General features: G+C 37.7%; 1 protein-coding gene across 1 annotated transcript in view; it reads left to right on the forward strand.

The window, feature by feature from the left end:
* LOC126271741 (ankyrin repeat domain-containing protein SOWAHA-like) overlaps positions 1 to 21,795 on the forward strand; it is a 157,489-nt gene that overhangs the window by 117,919 nt on the left and 17,775 nt on the right. Inside the window, exons 7-9 of the mRNA XM_049974178.1 lie at positions 1,980 to 2,072; positions 9,854 to 9,880; positions 10,196 to 10,338. Of these exons, the coding sequence (XP_049830135.1) occupies positions 1,980 to 2,072; positions 9,854 to 9,880; positions 10,196 to 10,338 (263 nt within the window). The remainder of the gene's footprint in view (positions 1 to 1,979; positions 2,073 to 9,853; positions 9,881 to 10,195; positions 10,339 to 21,795) is intronic.

The following is a 21,795-nucleotide window of genomic DNA, read 5'->3' on the forward strand; positions in this document are numbered from 1 at the left end:
TATTGCCTATTTTTAGTTGCCTGCAATTAATAGTTTCACAGATGATCACTGTTAGTAATGTAACTGGTGTTCAGTTGAAACAACTAAATTTCATTATGCAGACACACTATGAGCATTCATTCCTTTTCCAGCCAGTTCTGTCGGGCTGAAGTAGTCACTGTACAATACTTGAGTTCCTACTCGTAGAATGCTATTATACACTCTTAGACACAAAAAAAAAGCACCATGAAGGGACTATCCAAATGGGGCTGGAATCAGTGGATATTATGTGCATGTAAAGACAAACAAATCATTATAATTTCAGAAAATTGGGTGATTTATTCAAGAGAAAGAGCTTCACAAATTGAGCAGGTCAGTAATGTGTTGGTCCACTGCTGGCCCTTCTGCAAGCAGTTATTCAGTATGGCATTGACTGATAGAATTGTTGGATGTTCTCCTGAGGGATATTGTGAGAGGGTTGGAGGGCCCTCCCCTACACTAAACATTCTCAATCGGGGAAAGGTGCAGTGACCATGCTGGCCAAGGGCAGGGTTTGGCAAGCACGAAGACAAGCAGTAGAAACTCTCTTTCTGTGTGTGCAGGCATTGTCTTATGAAATGTAAGACTAGGATGACTTGGCTTAATGGGCAACAAAATGAGTTGTAGAATATTGTCGATGTACTGATTTTCTATAAGGGTGCTGTGGATGACAACCAAATGAAATGAAATGGCATCCCACACCATCACTCCCGGTTGTCAGGCCATATGGCAGGTGACCGTCATGTTGGTATGCCACCGCTGTCTGGGCCATTTCCAGACACATCTTCAGCCTGAAATCTCGTTAACTGGAGAAGAATTGTCTTCAGTGATGAGTCCCTCTTTGGCATAAAGCTGCACAGAAAGTTTTACTGAAAGGCGATTCACTGGTAAACCAGTCTTGATGTTGTAGTGCATAGTTACATGTAACAACATAGACATGCATTACTGGCTTCTGGGCTGCCAGTCTCTTTCTATGTTAAGTACACTCTGTCACACAGCTACCCCACTACAGTAGCAGCTGCAGCGGGTGAATGCTTTCCTGTGTCTTTGTGGTTGTACAAGCTAGTAATATGTCTGTTATACCATGTGTGGCAATACGCTCCATGTCAGACTGCAAGTGAGTGGTTGTCTTTCCTCATTTTTATTTGATTTTTTCATTCTGCATTTTCTGTTAGTGTGGCATCTTTTATGAGATGAAGAAAATCCACTTCATTGGAACAGTTTCAGTTGTACTGTTCCACTACAGTTTGTATACTAATAATACTTACTTAAAAACTTGCACTAGTACATTAGTTATTATCTAAGAGCATTAATCATCTGTTTCTGCTTTTTTTGAAGGTACATTGGTACCTCTGAACCAGAACAATTCTATGCATTTCCTGAATCTACAGAACCAAGTATAATGCACTCATAGAAGGAATGGATAATACACACTTTCATTTAACTTTTGAATACACTAAGATTCCCAGTTTCTTAAGTCTGAGTGCATATTCCTTGAAGACTTTTGCTTCAAAACCACTGAGTTTAAAGTGAAGACACTTCAGACTGATTTTCAGCTGTGATGAGTGTTCCATTAATATATTTGAGAATGAATGTATAAATTCTAAGCTTTTTGGAGAGACTTGTGCATAATCTTAGAGTCTCTACTGTAATCAAAATAATTGCTCGTTTCCATAGCAGGAAAATACCTCTGGCAGTTGCCCCACAGAATCATTCCATGAAATGAATATTAATAATTATCATCTAAAGAATTTATTGTTAATTATTGTTGTCATAAGTACATAATGAATTAATTGTGAATGCTGAAATAATGAAGCTAAACTCCATACGCAGTCACACCACAAAGTGGTATAGAACAAGGTGTACAGAAACAACAAAAGCCACAGTTATATGATAAATATTGTCATGGTAGTATCTAGTGTGTAAATGACCAGACTTTTAATCTTGCACATATTACCCAGGTGCTGACCAGAACCTACGTGACTACAGTGGGCGAAAAGCTCGCCAGTATCAGGCAAGCCAGGACACAAGTGTGTCAGCCGACACATTCCGCAGTGAGTATTTGCCTCAGGCTCCTGGTAGTGCGAACCCTGAAGAATCTGACCAGGGACTAGGACTCCGCTTTGCTTCCACAAGGCGTTCTCGGCTCTCACTCCAAACCACTCTTTTTAAGCGTAACTCTCCTGCTTATAGATCACACAGACTGCAATCATCTAACAAGTAACATCTGCATTTCTCAGCTGATAAGGCATGTGAGGACTGGTGTGGTATTGGTCAGCTTGTTTTGCAAATCAGAAATGACATTTCAACTTAACACAATTAACAACAATGTAAAAGCTTTTCATGTTTCTGCAGAGGAATACTGATGTAGTATGTATTAAAACTAGCTTCTTTTTAGTAAGCTTCCACATACTTTATCTTCAATATGTGCAGTAGTGTATCATTAATACTGTTTCTTCAGCTCTATTTCAGTTAATACTTCCTTTGCAGTTTTTTTTAACTAGTTTCTTTATATAGCCTCATTTGTATCAAAAAATTGATTGATTGTGCTTGGTTTTGCCAAGAACAATGCTTAGAATGGATAGTTGCTGGTCTTGTGAAAAATCATCTGGTGAAAAACTGTTACATTACAGTAAATGTGTCCAGGGGAAATGGTGAAATGCATAAAGATTAAATGAACACCTTGGCACCTTGATTTTTCTACTTTTTTTCAGATCAAAATCAGGACGGTTCCTTCAAGATACTCTTGCTAGTTCCTTGCAATATTCGTGTTAACTGATAAAGTACGAACTCTCTCTTGATCGTATTTCTGATGAGTTGTTCAAGGAAAAATAATGAAGTTGAAGAAAATAACATAATGTTCATACAAACTGCCTCTTTAAGTCATGTGCTGTTTGAAAATATGGGATTTAAGTGGTTTTTCATAGGTAAATAATAGGAAATCTCAATTTCATACAAAGTACTGCATAAAAAACCACTATTAGAACTAACATAAAACAATGAAAATTATTATATGTATATTTAAAGTGTGTATCTTTATAGCAAGATCAGACAGAGCAATAAGCATATTAGCCTCTTGCTGCTGAGTGCTTTTTACACTAATTGCAGTATACGTAAATTCACCTAAACTGAAATTGGGCATGGGGCAGATGGAATGGCGGGTAAGGGCATAAAGGCCTGTTTTGTTCTTTCGCAGTAATAAATATGCCATCTCAGTCACATGCTTATAGTTTATTACTAACATATAATGGCCAATAATTAATGCTTACAGCAATTGAGGTGTTTTCTGGACCAACTCTGGACCAACGACTTAACTGAAAGATCCTGAGATCAAGATACAGAGCACCAACAGTTTGAGATAGTTTCTTTATTCATTCTAAACTCTCAATGTGGACTAAATTCAAGTCAAGTGTAGATGAAATATTATGTTTTAAAATATATGATATGATATATTTAAAAGTTACTGACTGATTTGGATTGATGTTAAGTGGTTGTTCCGGAGAACGCCTCAATTAGTGAATGGACAGTAAGTTGTTTTCTTCTTACATATAATTAAGTATGTTGTCAGATACTTTGTTCCTTGACAAAACAGCCGTTTATTTACTTACAAGAGTAAATTATGTCCTGCTTCTGTAAAATCTTTGAGGAATTTTTACATTTACATTTTAGTTAAATGGAAAGCTACATACTACCTGCCTGAAACATTTGTAAATTTGTAATGTACACTTTTGATTAGGTACTTTTCTATACAAGCAGTCTGATACTCTCGTAAAGTTACACACTTAGAAGATTTGTATGAGTGAATCTGGACCTGAGCAGTTGTTTCCTAGTTAAGCACGCTTCTGTATGTTTCGTGTTTCCTGTAGATGTTGATGATTCTTGATTTGAAATGTTAGTATATGACTCAGGTACAGGAAAATGGTGAAAAACACCATCCCAGCTTTCAGATCAGAGTCTTTAAAAAGTGTATATATATCACTTACAAAAGGCTGCTAGTCTATTTTAAGCATTGTTTTGGGGCTACTTTGCATTATAAGGAAGCTTTGTAACAAATGAAAAAGTTTTCAGTAGATGTAAAACCATCTAACTTTGATGTTTGTGGGATATTTTGTAAAACGGGTACTACATAGATGTAAACTATGTCAAATCTTGTACAGTTAACAAGTGTATGGTACTGTATGTTTTCAACTGAAGAGAGTGAATAGTGATTTTTCTGTATCTTTACTGTCGTTCATATACAGCCCATATCTTATTACAAAATCTTAGAATTGAACATTTTTGATACAAAATAATTAGCATAGTTTGATTAACCCATTAAATTGTAATGGTAATGTGTAATTCATTGATCAGTGAGTGTTTTGTAATTGCTTTGGATGTAGTTTTGTGTAGTTTCAGGTGTTAACTATTTGAAGTTAAATTCCAATTAATGAGGTATTCTTAATGTTCATAGTTTCCTACAAATGTACATATCCTTAGCAGCATGGCTAAATTATATTTATAAGAAGTAGAATGATGCTTTTAGAATGTTCTATTAGACTTACCACAAACCTGTGTAATAATGTTGAACTAATTTGATACAGATGTTTTATTTTATACACTAAATAATGCAAGGTATACCTGCTTCAAAAGACTGTAACCTTCAATCTGCTTCCTTACTCCAAACACATTGTTTCCATTTCTTGTTGTAGTGCTTTCTGTAGTTCAATAACGTTTATCTTGAAACAGTTTTATTTATGCTTCTTTCTCAATTTACTTGTAGTTCTTTTAATGTAATGAATTCTGATTAATACTTGCTTGACTCTGTTTTCGTTGGAGCTGCATGATATATCACAACTCACTTTTCAAACATTATACACTTTTCTTTTGTTGTAGGAATCAAGGCTGCCGCTACAATGAGGCAAGTAGTTTGCTTGTCTTAAAGTTGTCGGTTCTTCTGTAAGTGTTTGTAGTGGGATTTTGTGCACAAAGGTCTTGAATTATTATTCCATAATTCTCTAATGTTTATTTGTAAATATGGCATGTTTAACAAACCTTATTAATAATGTATTAGAGTGGTAAAGGGATAAAAATTGGTAACTATTTTAAATGTAGCTTTAGATCACATAAAGGAAAATATGTATGGTTGTTGAACACACGAAGTACTTTCTCAAAACCTGATGTCTTTTATGATCTTACACTGTTGCTTTCAACTGTATTTAAAAGTTCCAATTTGCAGTGACATTCAAGTTACACCAACTGCTGTTGGCTCATTGTATTCCAAGTGTGACAGACTTTTACATAGAGATATATATATGCAGTTTCAGGAATTTTCTGACGCTATAGTACTTTATATAATGTTCACCAGGCATCTCGCAAAAAAAATAAAAAAAATCATTTATGAAAGCATTCTGTATTTTTATTAAAATAATAGCTGTGTAGGGCTGCATGTTGATATTTGTTTACAAGCATATGTATTGCATACAGCATATATAGTAACAGGCACTGGTATTATTTTAAACCCTCCCATTACTCTTTTTTCCTATTTCATTCAAAGACACTGACCAGAAGAATGATTACCTTTATGCATATACATTTAGCTTAATTGCAACAAAAGAACATCACTTAAGAATATACTAAAATAACAAGGAGACAATATGGTTGACATCAAGCCACTGCCCTCCTAAAATTTACCAAAAACTTATTCATTGTCACCCTAACCAACTTTATGTTAGCCATAGCCACTGTGCCAAACCAACGTCTGTGGAAGCGAGGGTGGCTCCACCCTGTACCAGTCTCTTCATGTAATACATGAAACAGGCATTTCTCAGCATGCAGCAGTTTGGTCCTCTCGTACAGATTATTCAATAACATCTTTGTAGTCTGGTCTCATTACATTATATTAATACTTGTTCCATAGCTGATGAATACAACATTTCATAATGGTGTGGAACATGTCAACTTAACAAAAGTTTTCTTTACGTAATACAGTTTTTTTCTCCTAGTTTATATCGAAATTATTATTATGATTACTATTATTTTAAATTACTACTTGATATCAAAAAATTCATCTACTGAGTAGAAGGAGTTATAATTCAGAAATTTTTTAAATTTGTTTTTAAGTGCTTGTCGACTAACTGTCAGACTTTTAGTTCTATTTGGTAGATGACCAAAGATTTTTGTGGTGGCATAATTCACACCTTTTTGCGCCAAAGTCAGATTCAACCCAGAATAATGAAGATCATCCTTTCTTATAGTGTTGTAGCTATGCACTTTGCTGTTATTTTTGAATTCGGATGGGTTATTAATAACAAATTTTATAAGTGAATGTATGTATTGTGGAGGGTACTATGAATATCCTGAGCTCCTTAAATAAATGACTGCAAGATGACTTTGAGTGGGCTCCAGCTATTATTCTGATTACATGCTTTGATGCAATGAATACGTTTTCTCTTAATGATGAATTAGCCCAAATATAAAGCTATATGAAAGCAGTGAATGAAAGAAGGCATAGTAGGCTAGTTTACTGATACTTTTATTATCAGAATTTGCTATAGCGCTAACAGCGTAAGTGGCTGAACCTAAATATTTCAGCAGATCATCATTGTGTTTCTTCCAATTCAGTTTCTCACCAATGCACCCAGAAATTTTGAATATTCTGCCTTAGCAACACACTTCGGTTTTATGCCATTTACTGTACATAACTGCATATACCGCGTTTTCTCAAAATTTAGTGAGAATCCACTTGCAGAGAACCACTTAACAATTTTCTGAAAGACATTATTTACAATTTCCATATCTAAATAATGTTTGCTGGGTGTGCTGACTATACTTGAATCATCAGCAAAAAGAACTAGCTTTGCATCTTCATGGGTATTGAGTGGAAAGTAATTAATATATATTGAGAACACTAAGGGACCCAGTGCTGAACCCTGAGGGATTCTTGATACCTCCACAGTTAAAGGACTCTGCTCATTTTTGCAGACTATCTGTAATCTTAATTTCAACCTTCTGCATTCTTCTAACTAAATATAGATTAAACTGATTGTGCACTGTCCTACTCATACCACAATACTTAAGTTTATCTAGAACAATTTCATGATACACCCAGCCTTTGAGAGATCACCAAAAATCCTAATGGGTGATGTTCGGTTATTCAGAGCATTGAATATTTGATCAGTGAAATCGTGTATAGCATTTTTTACAACCAAATTGACATTTTGTTAGTTAGCTTCTCTTGAATACATTACTTTTTCAAGTATTATGGATAAAGCTGTCAGAAGTGAGATTGGGTGGTGGTTGTTAGCAGCAGACCTGTCCCCTTTTTTAAGCCATGGTTTAACAATAGCATATTTCAGTCTCTCTGGAAAAATGACCTGTTCAGTGAGCTACTGCCTATGCGGCTGAGAATCCTCCTTATCTCTCTCATTTCTTAATATAAGCATAGTTCATTTCTTGGCAGCCATAGACTTATTACTCAGAACTTCAAAGGATCACTGTGTCAGCCTTCAAAAGCTATATCTTAAATGGTGCATTTTAATAACCATTTCTCCACTGTGTACATTCATACGAGTAAGTTTGTCATTCACAAAATTCAACAGGATGGCAGCCGTATTGCTGGTAGTCTTGTTCACCATCAAACTATGAAAACATTCTTCAGCCTTTTGATGAAGCTCAGAATACCCTCGTTGTTCATCTCTGGATCCGAATGAAACTTAACTTGTTAGTTGAGTTTAGTTTTAATTTTTAAAAAGTTTTTAAAGATGTAACAGTTGGAATTTGCTACAATTTTCTTCTACTATAAGGTTAACTTCTAATTTATTTTTAAACACAACATAAAAATGTATAGATTGAATTCATAGGTTTTTAATTTTTTTTAATTGATACAAACATGCTTCATAATGAATCAGATTTAAAGGTTTGAAATAATATTTTTTAATCTATTTGAGGAAGATAGCAGTAGTAAAAGAATGCAGTATCCTTTGTGTTTTGTAGTCCCTGTGTATTTACAGGGTGTTTCAAAAATGACCGGTATATTTGAAACGGCAATACAAACTAAACGATCAGCGATAGAAGTACACCGTTTGTTGCAATATGCTTGGGACAACAGTACATTTTCAGGCAGACAAACTTTTGAAATTACAGTAGGTACAATTGTCAACAACAGATGGCGCTGCGGTCTGGGAAACTCTATAGTGCGATATTTTCCACATATCCACCATGCGTAGCAATAATATGGTATAGTCTCTGAATGAAATTACCCGAAACCTTTGACAACGTGTCTGGCAGAATGGCTTCACATGCAGATGAGATGTACTGCTTCAGCTGTTCAATTGTTTCTGGATTCTGGCGGTACACCTGGTCTTTCAAGTGTCCCCACAGAAAGAAGTCACAGGGGTTCATGTCTGGCGAATAGGGAGGCCAATCCACGCCGCCTCCTGTATGTTTCGGATAGCCCAAAGCAATCACACGATCATCGAAATATTCATTCAGGAAATTAAAGACGTCGGCCATGCAATGTGGCCGGGCACCATCTTGCATAAACCACGAGGTGTTCGCAGTGTCGTCTAAGGCAGTTTGTACCGCCACAAATTCACGAAGAATGTCCAGATAGCGTGATGCAGTAATCGTTTCGGATCTGAAAAATGGGCCAATGATTCCTTTGGAAGAAATGGCGGCCCATACCAGTACTTTTTGAGGATGCAGGGACGATGGGACTGCAACATGGGGCTTTTTGGTTCCCCATATGCGCCAGTTCTGTTTATTGACGAAGCCGTCCAGGTAAAAATAAGCTTCGTCACTAAACCAAATGCTGCCCACATGCATATCGCCGTCATCAATCCTGTGCACTATATCATTAGTGAATGTCTCTCGTGCAGCAATGGTAGCGGCACTGAGGGGTTGCCGCGTTTGAATTTTGTATGGATAGAGGTGTAAACTCTGGCGCATGAGACGATACGTGGACGTTGGCGTCATTTGGACCGCAGCTGCAACACGGCGAACGGAAACCCGAGGCCGCTGTTGGATCACCTGCTGCACTAGCTGCGCGTTGCCCTCTGTGGTTGCCGTACGCGGTCGCCCTACCTGTCCAGCACGTTCATCCGTCACGTTCCCAGTCTGTTGAAATTTTTCAAACAGATCCTTTATTGTATCGCTTTTCGGTCCTTTGGTTAGATTAAACCTCTGTTGAAAACTTCGTCTTGTTGCAACAACACTGTGTTCTAGGTGGTGGAATTCCAACACTAGAAAAATCCTCTGTTCTAAGGAATAAACTATGTTGTCCACAGCACACTTGCACGTTGTGAACAGCACACGCTTACAGCAAAAAGACGACGTACAGAATGGTGCACCCACAGACTGCGTTGTCTTCTATATCTTTCACATCACTTGCAGCGCCATCTGTTGTTGACAATTGTAACTACTGTAATTTCGAAAGTTTGTCTGCCTGAAAATGTACTGTTGTCCCAAGCATATTGCAACAAACGGTGTATTTCTATCGCTGCTCGTTTAGTTTTTATTGCCGTTTCAAATATACCGGTCATTTTTGAAACACCCTGTATATTGTATGTTGGTGCATGCAGCATAAATATCAACTGTATATGAGCTGCAAAACTACCTTCTGCATGGGATTATAGAATGAAATCTTCAAATAAGTTCACTGGTGTGTTTGTCTGTGTTTTAAATCTACTAACAGCAATTTTTGGACTTAAATAGGGCATGTTTGTGTGTAGTAGCGTGTGTGACCTAAGCTTGGATGTCATGTTCTTTCTTGAGGTGGGTGGCATTTTCCATTTTTAATCAAATTTTAGCTAACTGTAATGTCCTGATTATGAAATAACTTTCTTTTTTCTTGTTGCAGAAATCAAAGCAAGGAAAAAACAGGCAGGTAGGTCTCTTTCATTTCACGTCTTTATCAGTGTTATGTACATTTGCATTCTGCCTCTGATGATCTTGTTAACAACAGGAAATTTAACCATTATCTTCCTTCCATATCTTGCATGAAAGTATTTGCACAAATTAGTTTTCTTGCATCGTATTATCTTCCATAGCTAATGCCATTATGCCAGTAGAACATGGCCACAAGGAAGGAAGGTAAGGGTTTAATTTTCAGTTGGTAACGAAATTGTTAGAGACGGAACTTAGTATAAAGTAGTCAGATTTGACAAATATTTCACTACAGATGTCTCTAAATTTATTGCAGAAAAGGACTTAGGATTCTTGAGAATTGGTTCACTGAATGTGAGAGTGAAGAAAACAACTGAAGCATTCAGCAACTTCTTAGGTGTAGGAATAAACAGTGACAAAATACATAAAACCTGGGGCTCAGCTGATAATATACAGCAGGTAAGTGAAATTTAGTATTGTATAATTGAGTGTATTAATTCTTCACATCAAACTGTAGAAAAAGTAAAGGCAACCATTCATCTTATAACATAAGCATAGAGATAACATCACACGTGTGTGCGCGCACGTGTACTTACATACGTACATTTTTATCTGTGTGTGTGTGTGTGTGTGTGTGTGTGTGTGTGTGTGTGTGTGTGTGTGTGTGTGTGTGAAATGTATATTAATATGGCTACATGCAAGCCATTTACAGGTATTGTGACTTTATATCGTTGAGAGGATTATTCTTGTTTCTATTACTTATTCCATGAACTCAGTGCTGGTTAAAAAAAGAGATTTATTTTTAATGACAAATTTCAGTAAGTAATAAATATGTAGGAAACAGCCATTAGTATCCCTAGTTCCCTAAACAGGCTTTTGCAGGATGTTCTTCAGTCCACACCATGAATAATTCTTGTTAGACATTTGTGGACACAGAAAAATTTAGCTTGCCTTGAAGAGTTAACCAAAAAACCTAATCTCATGTGATGTTATGGAATAAAAGTAAGTATGGCTAACCAGCTTTTTTATTTTTATTTCACCTGTGTCTCACAAAATTCGCATTGCAAATAGAGATCAGCAGTTCTGTGGTTTTCTCCTCCCATTTGAATTTATTGTTGTTGTTGTGGTCTTCAGTCCAAAGACTGGTTTTGTTCAGCTCTACTCTATCCTGTGCAAGCCTCTCCATCTCTGAGTAACTGCTTACTTTATTCATCTCTTGGTTCCCCTCTATGATTTTTATCTCGCACACTTCCCTCCAGTACTAAATTGGTGATTCCTTGACGCCTCAGAATGTGTCCTACCAACCAATCCCTTCTTCTGGTCAGGTTTTATCACAAATTACTCTTCTCCCCAATTCTCTTCAGTACCTCCTCATTAGTTACTTAATCTATCCATGTAATCTTAAGCATTCTTCTGTAGCACCACATTTCAGTAGCCTCTATTCTCTTCTTGTCTGAACTGTTTATCATCCATGTTTCACTTCCATACATGGCTGCTATCCATACAAATAGTTTCAGGAAGAACTTCCTGACACTTAAATCTCTACCCAATGTTAACAAATTTCTCATATTCAGAAATGCTTTTCTTGCCATTGCCAGCCTACATTTTATATCCTCCCTACTTCAATCATCACCAGTTGTTTTGCTTCCCAAATAGAATATCTCATTTTGAATTCATTTTCAAGCTGTAATCCCAAGAATTTAATTCCGTCAACTTCTTCTGTCTGTTAGTCATCATATTTTAGATATATGCAGATGAAAGACTTTTTACAAGCTCTAAATTTCTTGTAGCCAGTTTTTTTCCTTGGGGTTTTAATGATAAAGTATTGACTAGGAACAATTTATCTATGTCCATAAAAATTTCATTAACTTTCTAAGATTATACTTGATTTTCTATTTATTGGAATTTTTTTGTCATCTGCAAACAAACTTTTAATAGTTCTCAGTTAGATGATGCCCAATAGATGAGTCCATGTCTCTTTTTTTAATGACACATTTTATTTCCTGTCACAGATATAAGTTTGAACCATTTTGCAACATATCCTGTTACAGTATAATATTTCAATTTGTTATTTACACAGCCAGGTGCCTTTGACAGATTGCAAAATACACAAGTAGCCTATTTATTGTCTAATGAATTAAGTACATTCTCACTGTATTTGTAGGTAACCTTCTCAATATCAGAATCCTTTAGATATCCAAACTGTGACATTTGCAGCATTTATTTGATGTCATATAATAATGAATATTCCTGGTTGGAATAATATGTAAAATAATGGAAAGACAACCACTCGGCTGTAGTGGACTGATGCGTGGTGCATAGAAAAACATACCAGAAAACAGAAGTCACACTAGTTTTCAAGTTCTTGCTCTTTCCTAGTAAAAGTACACACATCACAAACACCACTACACATACACCAAAATGTACACCCCTATTGCTGCAGCAAGACTGATTATTGATTATCGATTATAAAAAGCAGTTGCCTGAAGTGATATAAGTCGTGAGGGGGTAGGGAATGACATGCGAGAGAAGGAAGTGGCATAGCATGAGGCAGATCTTTTGACAGATGATTCAGCAGCTACACGATGAGATGTGAGGAGTTCAGAGGGTAGAGCATAAAAGAGTTATGGCCGGGGGGGGGGGGGGGGGGGGTGAGAGAGGGAGAAAAAATTATATCCACATCATCGAAACTAGTCTTCTGCCACTCACCCAACCTACACCCCATGGCTCATTAACTTCTAGTCGATCCAGGTGCCAGACCTATCCCATACGTTCACCCACTGCCTCCTAACACAGTTCAGTCATAGACATTTCCCCACAGTAAAAGGCAAGGGCAAGTGTGAAAGCAGATATGAACTAGGGTAGAGTTATTGCACAGCATTCTATGTGGGCTTGACAGTTAACCAACTGTCTACTTGCATGAAGGGTGACAGTCAAACTGTGGTAAACCACAAGCTTGACCATCCAGTTGCTGAACATGCTGCACACTACACCGCAAATGACTTCACTATGTGGACAGTTTGGATACTCTCTTTTGCCTCAAGTTTTCCTAAATTATGCAAGTGGGAGTCATCTCTCCAGCAAATTCTGTACTGTCACAATCCCCTTTGCCTAAATCTCCACTAGCCTATTTCCCACTGTGTCACCTTACCTTATCAGTCCACAACATTTCTTCCCCATTGAGAATGTGAACTGCTTTCTTCCACCACTCTCTCTCTCTCTCTCTCTTTCTCTTTCTCTCTCTCTTCCTCTTTTTATACCCCTCTCCCACCTCTGTCTTGCTCTTCATCTCCACCTTCCTTTCCTTTTCTTCAATCTTTCCCTTTCCTCCCCCTCCTTTTTTCCTCTCTCTATCTGTTTTATGCTCTACCCCCTGAAATCCTTTTGTCTTGTTGCACAGTCACTGAGTCATCTGTCCAAAGACCTGCCTCACATTATCACACTGTCCCCTCCTTGCCTTGTGTGTCCTTCCCTATGCCCTCCCACCTCCACCTGCCCAGGCAGCTGCAGTCAGTAATCAATAATCAGCAGTCTTGCTGCAGCTGTGGTAGTGTACATGTGTGTGTGTGTGTGTATGTGTGTGTGTGTGTGTGTGTGTGCGTGTGTGTGTGTGTACTTTTAATAGAAAATGAGCAAAAGCTCGAAATCTGGTGTGAATTTTGTTTCTATTATATGTTTCTATGCTTAACACATAAGTCTGCTGTAATTGAATGATTGCCTTTCCCTTATTTTACCTAATATTTCTTGTAAGATGGTTAAGAAGCTGACACTACATCACCTTTTCTAGAATTTTTGAGAATGCTGGCAAATATGAAATTAGATGAAAATTTAAACATATTTCCTTATCTCCTATCCTAAACAACAGCTTAACTCCAGCACATTTCATCCATTTGAAAAATGTTGCAATGATAAGTGACTGACTACACAGATAATGGAATATGTTACTAAATTCACAAGCCTGAACTTTCTTGATATTTCATCGTAACCACTGAATTTATTTATTTTAAAGATTTTAAGGTTGACATTACTTTTACAGGTGTAGTGAAGGTCATGTCATATTACTGAAGTTATTTGTGATGACTGGCCTGAGATATTCAAAGGCAGTATCTACTGGACCTGACAACCTCGTCTTTTCAGTAACAGTTATGAAATTCTTGTTACAAAGTTTTGCAACACTGCACACATCTGTTAACAATGTATCATTTACTTGAAATGCTATCTGCTCCTCTTCATGCTTGGTTGTACCAGTTTGCTCCTTGACTATATCCCTCATTGTCTTTATTTTGTTACTTGATGTGACTATCTTTTTCTGGTAATGCATTTGCTTTGATACCAATATTTTTACCTTTCATATTTTGCAGTATGTCTTGTAATGATCTACAGCATCAACATCAGAGCTGTGTTTGACAGACAGATACAGTTTCCCTTCTGTTTTACAAGATACCTTTATTCCTTGAGTAACCCATGTCCTCTTCCAGATTTTGCTCTGATCAGGTTTGGTATTGGGCTAAACTGAATTCAAATGAGGCAAGGACTTCAATAATAAGTGTTGTATTTTTCATTCATGCCATGAGTACTGCATACATCACTCCAATTCATGTCTCCTAAAATTATGAATTTTTGCTGTACTAACTGCCCTTATGAATTTACATCGGTGGATGTTATATAAATGTTCAGTATTAACATTTAATAAAATGAACTGCAGTTCATGGACTGAGAGGCCATCAACTGTTGGTTTTGTAATACAGTTTAGTTTGTTAGACCTTTCTATAAAGATATTATCGCTATTTGTTTATTTGAGCAATTAGCTTCCCTAGTTGGAAAGTTTACAGTAGGAGTTTAGCTGAATGATAGTATTACTGACTGTAACAATTTCTTACTGGTAGATTTTTTTAAAGAAAATCTGCATTAAAATTTCTTTATTGTTTGTTGTTAAATAGTACAGTATAACTTCAAGGTGATTTATGAACAGATTAAAGTTATCTGCAAGTGCTCAGTATACACATACTATTGTGAAGGATTTATTATGAAATTCAAGTTCAATCGCACTTACTTTGTATACTGATCTAGGAAAAACTTATGAATGTCTCTGTTTTTAAATTTATGAAAATTCCTAATTAATTTGGTAACTCCTCCTTTCTACATTTCTGATCGGAAAAACCACGATTGTAACCTAAATCCTGTAACACAACACTTATCATGATTATGTGATGTTCAGACAGGCAGATTATGTCCATTGGGTTTTATGATTCTAATTCATCAATGCTTATAAGTAGTTCATTAATTTTACTTTGTAGGTCTCAAGTATTTTGTTGCAATAAAGGATAGCTGGCATTTCACACTGACAGGTAAAATGGGTAGAAATAAAATTTCTACTGATCGCTGAAAATCTTTAACCAAAAGCTGTTTGTGCTGATGCAATAAGCCAGATTATATTATTTGGTTTCTTTCTCAAATTCAAGGTTTTTTCAAGCCTAACCTCTCATTCTTTCTGTTGTCTGTATCCTAAAAAAGGTTCTTCTCTGGAACCTGTAACCACTGGTATTTAATGACTTAGGGACAGAGCCACCCATTTCAAATTTCCTGCTATTATTAGCCCAGCCAGCTTGCCCTTCTCTTTCCTGTTGAGGTGGAGGCCATGCCTAGTATAATCCTATCTACTGACAGACTCAACAGGAACCGCACCAATATGTGGCCCTGCACCTGACATAAGCAGCTATTTCAAATGCAGATTAACTGTCCAGACCAAAGAGTACAAATGAGGTCAGTCATGGCATCTCATAACAGGTACAAACTGTACATTGGTATTTCTAAAAGCTGATACAGTACCTACAGATTGGAAAATTGCGCAGGTCGCACCAGTGTTCAAGAAGGGTAGTAGGAGTAATCCATTTAACTACAGACCTATATCATTGACGTCGGTTTGCAGTAGGGTTTTAGAGCATATACTGTATTCAAACATTATGAATCACCTCGAAGGGAACGATCTATTGACACGTAATCAGCATGGCTTCAGAAAACATCGCTCTTGTGCAACGCAGCTAGCTCTTTATTCGCACGAAGTAATGGCCGCTATCGACAGGGGATCTCAAGTTGATTCCGTATTTCTAGATTTCCGGAAAGCTTTTGACACCGTTCCTCACAAGCGACTTCTAATCAAGCTGCGGAGCTATGGGGTATCGTCTCAGTTGTGCGACTGGATTCGTGATTTCCTGTCAGGAAGGTCGCAGTTCGTAGTAATAGACGGCAAATCATCGAGTAAAACTGAAGTGATATCAGGTGTTCCCCAGGGAAGGGTCCTGGGACCTCTACTGTTCCTGATCTATATAAATGACCTGGGTGACAATCTGAGCAGTTCTCTTAGGTTGTTCGCAGATGATGCTGTAATTTACCGTCTAGTAAGGTCATCCGAAGACCAGTATCAGTTGCAAAGCGATTTAGAAAAGATTGCTGTATGGTGTGTCAGGTGGCAGTTGACGCTAAATAACGAAAAGTGTGAGATGATCCACATGAGTTCCAAAAGAAATCCGTTGGAATTCGATTACTCGATAAATAGTACAATTCTCAAGGCTGTCAATTCAACTAAGTACCTGGGTGTTAAAATTACGAACAACTTCAGTTGGAAGGACCACATAGATAATATTGTCAGGAAGGCGAGCCAAAGGCTGCGTTTCATTGGCAGGACACTTAGAAGATGCAACAAGTCCACTAAAGAGACAGCTTACACTACACTCGTTCGTCCTCTGTTAGAATATTGCTGCGCGGTGTGGGATCCTTACCAGGTGGGATTGACGGAGGACATCGAGAGGGTGCAAAGAAGGGCAGCTCGTTTTGTATTATCGCGTTATAGGGGAGAGAGTGTGGCAGATATGATACACGAGTTGGGATGGAAGTCATTACAGCATAGACGTTTTTCGTCGCGGCGAGAGCTTTTTACGAAATTTCAGTCACCAACTTTCTCTTCCGAATGCGAAAATATTGTGTTGAGCCCAACCTACATAGGTAGGAATGATCATCAAAATAAAATAAGAGAAATCAGAGCTCGAACAGAAAGGTTTAGGTGTTCGTTTTTCCCGCTCGCTGTTCGGGAGTGGAATAGTAGAGATAGTATGATTGTGGTTCGATGAACCCTCTGCCAAGCACTTAAATGTGAATTGCAGAGTAGTCATGTAGATGTAGATGTAGATGTACAGTCTTTACCAGGCCACACTTTATACTTTATACACTATCTCTGTCAATGCTAGCATTCAGCCAATCTACTATAACCATGATCCTAAATCATGTTGCAGATTATCACCAGGTTTTTAAAAAAAAGATGACCCAGTATTCTGATCATAGTTCATCCTGGAAAGGTGGCTTACACCTCTAGCATGAGAACTACCTAACAGCAAAACTTTGTTTCTCTTCACTAACTTACCTGCTGTCTTACTTTTCAGTTTATTGCTGAATGTTTGTTGTGCCCTGTCTACACGTACATGTGACTGAAGGTTATTAATTCTTAACTGAAGTAACAGGCCAAACTTATTTTTCACATTCACCACAAAGGCGTCAGATGTAGTTGTAAGTCAGCTCCTTCAGCTACTTGTTGCCACTTCACATGTCCCTGTACCCTTCTCCCCCCTTAACCTGTCCAGATCTTTCCTAGCTTTGGCTAATCCAGCCTGCAGGGCAGCAACTTTTCCCTCCTGTTTCACTATCTTCCTTTCTCTACCATGTGTTCTAAAAACCGCTGAAGACACTCATTTACTTTCCGAATTCCCATGCCACTACAGTTACCCCAATGGAAAAAAAACTGCAGCACCCATCTTACCACACTCCAGAACTAACTATTCTACATTCAACCAATATAAAAATAATACTTTGGTTGGAATAAGTCAATTAAATTAGTGATATATAAGAGTACTTATACACAGGTGTCTGCAAACAAACTAGTAATGCAAAAACTTTGAATGAAACATCTTAAAATTTGCACTCTTTTCCAGAAATGTGACATGGACTCAGGGCCAAGACACCACCTCATTCCTTCACAACCACAACACCTCTCCCATCTGCTTCATGTGGTTCTCCTCAGCCCAGCATGCCACCTTCCTAGATGTCTATGTCCTCCTCTCCGATGGCTCCTTGCACACCTCTGTCCATATTAAACTACCAACCATCAATAGCACAACCAATTTGACAGCTACCCTCCCTTCCACACCAAAAAATCCATCCAAACTGTATCCGCAGTGATACTTCCTGTGGAAGTTGCAAGTGTAAGACCTGCACAATCCACCCACCCAGCAATTCCTATTCCAGTCCTGTCACTGGTTGATCTTACCCTATCAAAGGCCATGTGACCTGTGAAAGGAACCATGATATACCAGCTCTGCTGAAATCAGTGCACATCTTTTTATATTGGTATGATTATCACCATCTGCCCACCACAATGAATGGCCACAGCCAGACTGAGCGAGAGCAGTGGACCACACTGTGTGGCACAACATGCAGCTGAACATAACATGCTTGATTTCAGTGGCTGCTTCACAACCCAGGACAATGTGGATCCTCCCCTCCACCACCAGTTGTTCTGAACTGCACAGACTGGGGCTATCCATACAATACATCATCGCTCCCAAAATTGTCCTGGCCTCAACCTATGATATCCTACTCACCCCACACCCTCTGTCCAACAGTTTCCATCCTCTCCGCCATATCACCTCCTCCCAACTGACTTACTGTGTGCCACTCTCTGCCAATGCACACGCTGGTCTTTTCCCTCTTTCTGCTCCTCTCCTTTTTCACTTCCCCTTTCTCCCCCCGACCCCCTCTTCTTTCCCTGACAGCCTCCCAATGTTGCGTCCAGCAGTCTTTTACTGCTGCCATCTAGTCCCCACAGGCTCCGGCAGACATCATTCTTGTCTCCTCACATCCATATACTGTTATTCCTCCCCTTTCCCTACACCACTCCAGATTGCTGGATTTGTTCAGTGTGACAGATGTATTTTGGCCACAGTGATTGGAGATAGCTGTAATGTGTGTGTGAGGTATGCCTGCTTATGTAAATGTAAAGGTTTTGGCTGAAAGCTCAATATGTAACAATCTTTTTGTTGTGCCTGCCTGTAACTCAACATGTCATCTTCACAATGAGTAGCAATCTACCCTTTTCATAACACTGTTGATATTGCAACCCATACTTTCCAGTGTTTGATAAATGATACATGAACAATATTTTCTGTCAAATGAGGCAAGTCAGCTGGTATTCTATACTACTATACAAAGACAAGTCATCATTTAAAGTTGTTACCATTAATTCAAATTTTTCTGCAGTACCCTAATTAACATTTTGACAGACAGGTTGCATCTTTTTTAATATACAAGAATATAAGTACTGGGATAAACACAACAGATACACGTAACAGAGACTTTATTCATAAATAATATATTGTTCTTCACTATTTACAGCAGTCTGCCCACACTGAGGTAAATTTTAGATTCAACAACTGTAGAAATCACCTGGTTTGGAGACAGACCTCTTCAAGCCATGATTGGAACACATTTTCATCTGGAATGGCAGTTCCATGAAGATTGTTCAATAGAGAGCAGGAAAGGTGAAAATATGAGGGCACATTATCATGTTCTGTATTAATGCTTTGTTTTTGTCAGTCTAGCAGAATATTAGTGGATGCATGCAGGTCATTGTACAGGGAGTTGTTGCTTTGTTTGAGCTCAACCATTCCTTTCTTTTCCTTTTGTTAGCATAAAGATATCAGTTCTTGTCACCAGTAATGATACAGGATAGGAATGGTCAGTGGTGTTCATAAGCCAATTGATGACAAGCAATCAGAGATGCACATATGGCCACTTGCTGATTTTTGTGATTTCGGCTAATAGCATTTGGTGCCCATACAGTTGATTTTTGAATATTCCCCATACATGGCGCAAATATTTCTGGCTTCCTCTGTTGCTGTCAGCCCTCTATTGAATTCAAACAGAAGAATATGTTGGAAATGTTCCAATTTCTCCACTTGGCACTCCATTTACTAGCATCCACAGCTCCACTCACTATCTCCAAATGACAAAATGATAATATGCAAACTTAAATAACAGCAGTGAACTACAAATAAGAAATGAGAATTGATAAATAAATCCATAGCAACCAGAATACCAGCATGCAAAACATAATTGCTACGAACATGTGCACCAATCTGATGTATCTATAATAATTTATAAAGAAGTAATGTTGCTAGCAAAAGTCACATAAAGTTCTTCACAGATTTAATTCAGTATTTCTCATGATACTCTGTGAAACATTTGGACAGACGTAGGTTGTATGTATTGTTATCAAAAATCGTGACGTTCTTGGCCAGCTTACTTCTGATTTTTACAAAGTTCTCTAATAAAAATTCAGGCAGGCAGACATAGTTTATATACTTGCTTATACAACAATGTACAGTTTTTCTTTTAAAATTGACTGCAAAAAAGAAAACACTGTGCTGTGAAAATGTGCAGTTTTGTTTTCTTTCTCATAGTCAATTTTAAGTTGTGTATAATTTTTAACAAACATTGTATACACAAATATGCACTGTTTTGTTTTCTTCCTTGCAGTCAGTGTTGACAGAAAACAGGAAAGTTGTAATAATGCTGAAACTTTCTGGCAGATTAAAACTGTTTGGCAGACTGAAACTCAAACTTCGGACCTTTGCCTTATGCAGGCATGTGCTCTACAGGAAGTTTTGTATTAGCACACACTCCACTGCAGAGTGAAAATTTCATTCTGTATTAATGCTTATTGAGTTACATTTGGCATACTACTATGGAATCTGAATCATTTGAAACTTGGTAATCCTACTGGTTTGCAGACTAAAATTACACAAAACACTGTCATTGGATCTATTATCCTCACAAATCCAAGGAAGATTAAGGTTTAATGTCTTGTCAACAACATAGTTATTGGAGCACAATCTCGTAATGTTTCAGGAATAAAGAATGAAAAATGGGGAAGGAAATGAGGAAATGACCATGCACTTTCAAAGGAAACGTCCTGGTATTTGCCAGGAACGATTTAGGAAAATCACAGGAAACTTAAATCAGGATAGCTGGACACAGATTTGTATCATCACCCTCCCAAATGTGAGTCCAGTATGCTAATTGTAGGGCTACAGCGCTCACTTCACAGGTGCAGCAGGAGGAGAGGTCTCTCATATTCTGTATACCAATGATTCTAATATATTTTACCACTCATTTTAAGCAATTTCATTTCCCAATCAAGTTTTCATTGGCAGTAACAATACACAAGACTGAAGGCCAGAGAGAGTGGAAAGAAGAGATGGACAGAGTAGGATGGTGGGAAGAAATGGAAATGGAGAGGGGAAAGGAGGAGATGGAGAGATACAGGGAGGAGAAGGAGGTGGACAGAGAGAGTGGAGATTAGGAGAAAGGCAGAGAGAGGTGGAGAGAAAGAGATTAAGATGTATATTCAATGCTCATACATATTTAACATTTGCAAAGCATTGTCTGTTTTGCTAAAGGATATCAGACTCAGTGAACATGGAGTCCACATTAGATAAGACCTGTCGTGTTGTTTGGGAACATGTCATTTAGGAAATCCTGTTCCCACTTGTGCCATTACATAGACTAAACAAAGTTCTGTGTTTTGTCTTCAGCCGAGAAAAGAAATTAGGTCTAACATACCAAGATTACAAACACACTTACTTCAGTGTAAAGCAACTCCCCCAACTTTTCATAAGGATATGGAAGAAAGAAACATCCAATTTGGGAGACTGTCATTCACACTGAAACATTTCATGTTGATATTTTGAGTGTCAGATGTAAACATTATTATTGTTTATTGTTTTTTGTGTGAAATATTGATTTGTTGCTCATAATCAGAAGAGTATGCTTCATACAGAAACATTCCATTTGCAAACTTGCTGTGCA

This window comes from Schistocerca gregaria, chromosome 1 (assembly GCF_023897955.1).
Source record: "Schistocerca gregaria isolate iqSchGreg1 chromosome 1, iqSchGreg1.2, whole genome shotgun sequence".
Lineage (NCBI taxonomy): Eukaryota > Metazoa > Arthropoda > Insecta > Orthoptera > Acrididae > Schistocerca > Schistocerca gregaria.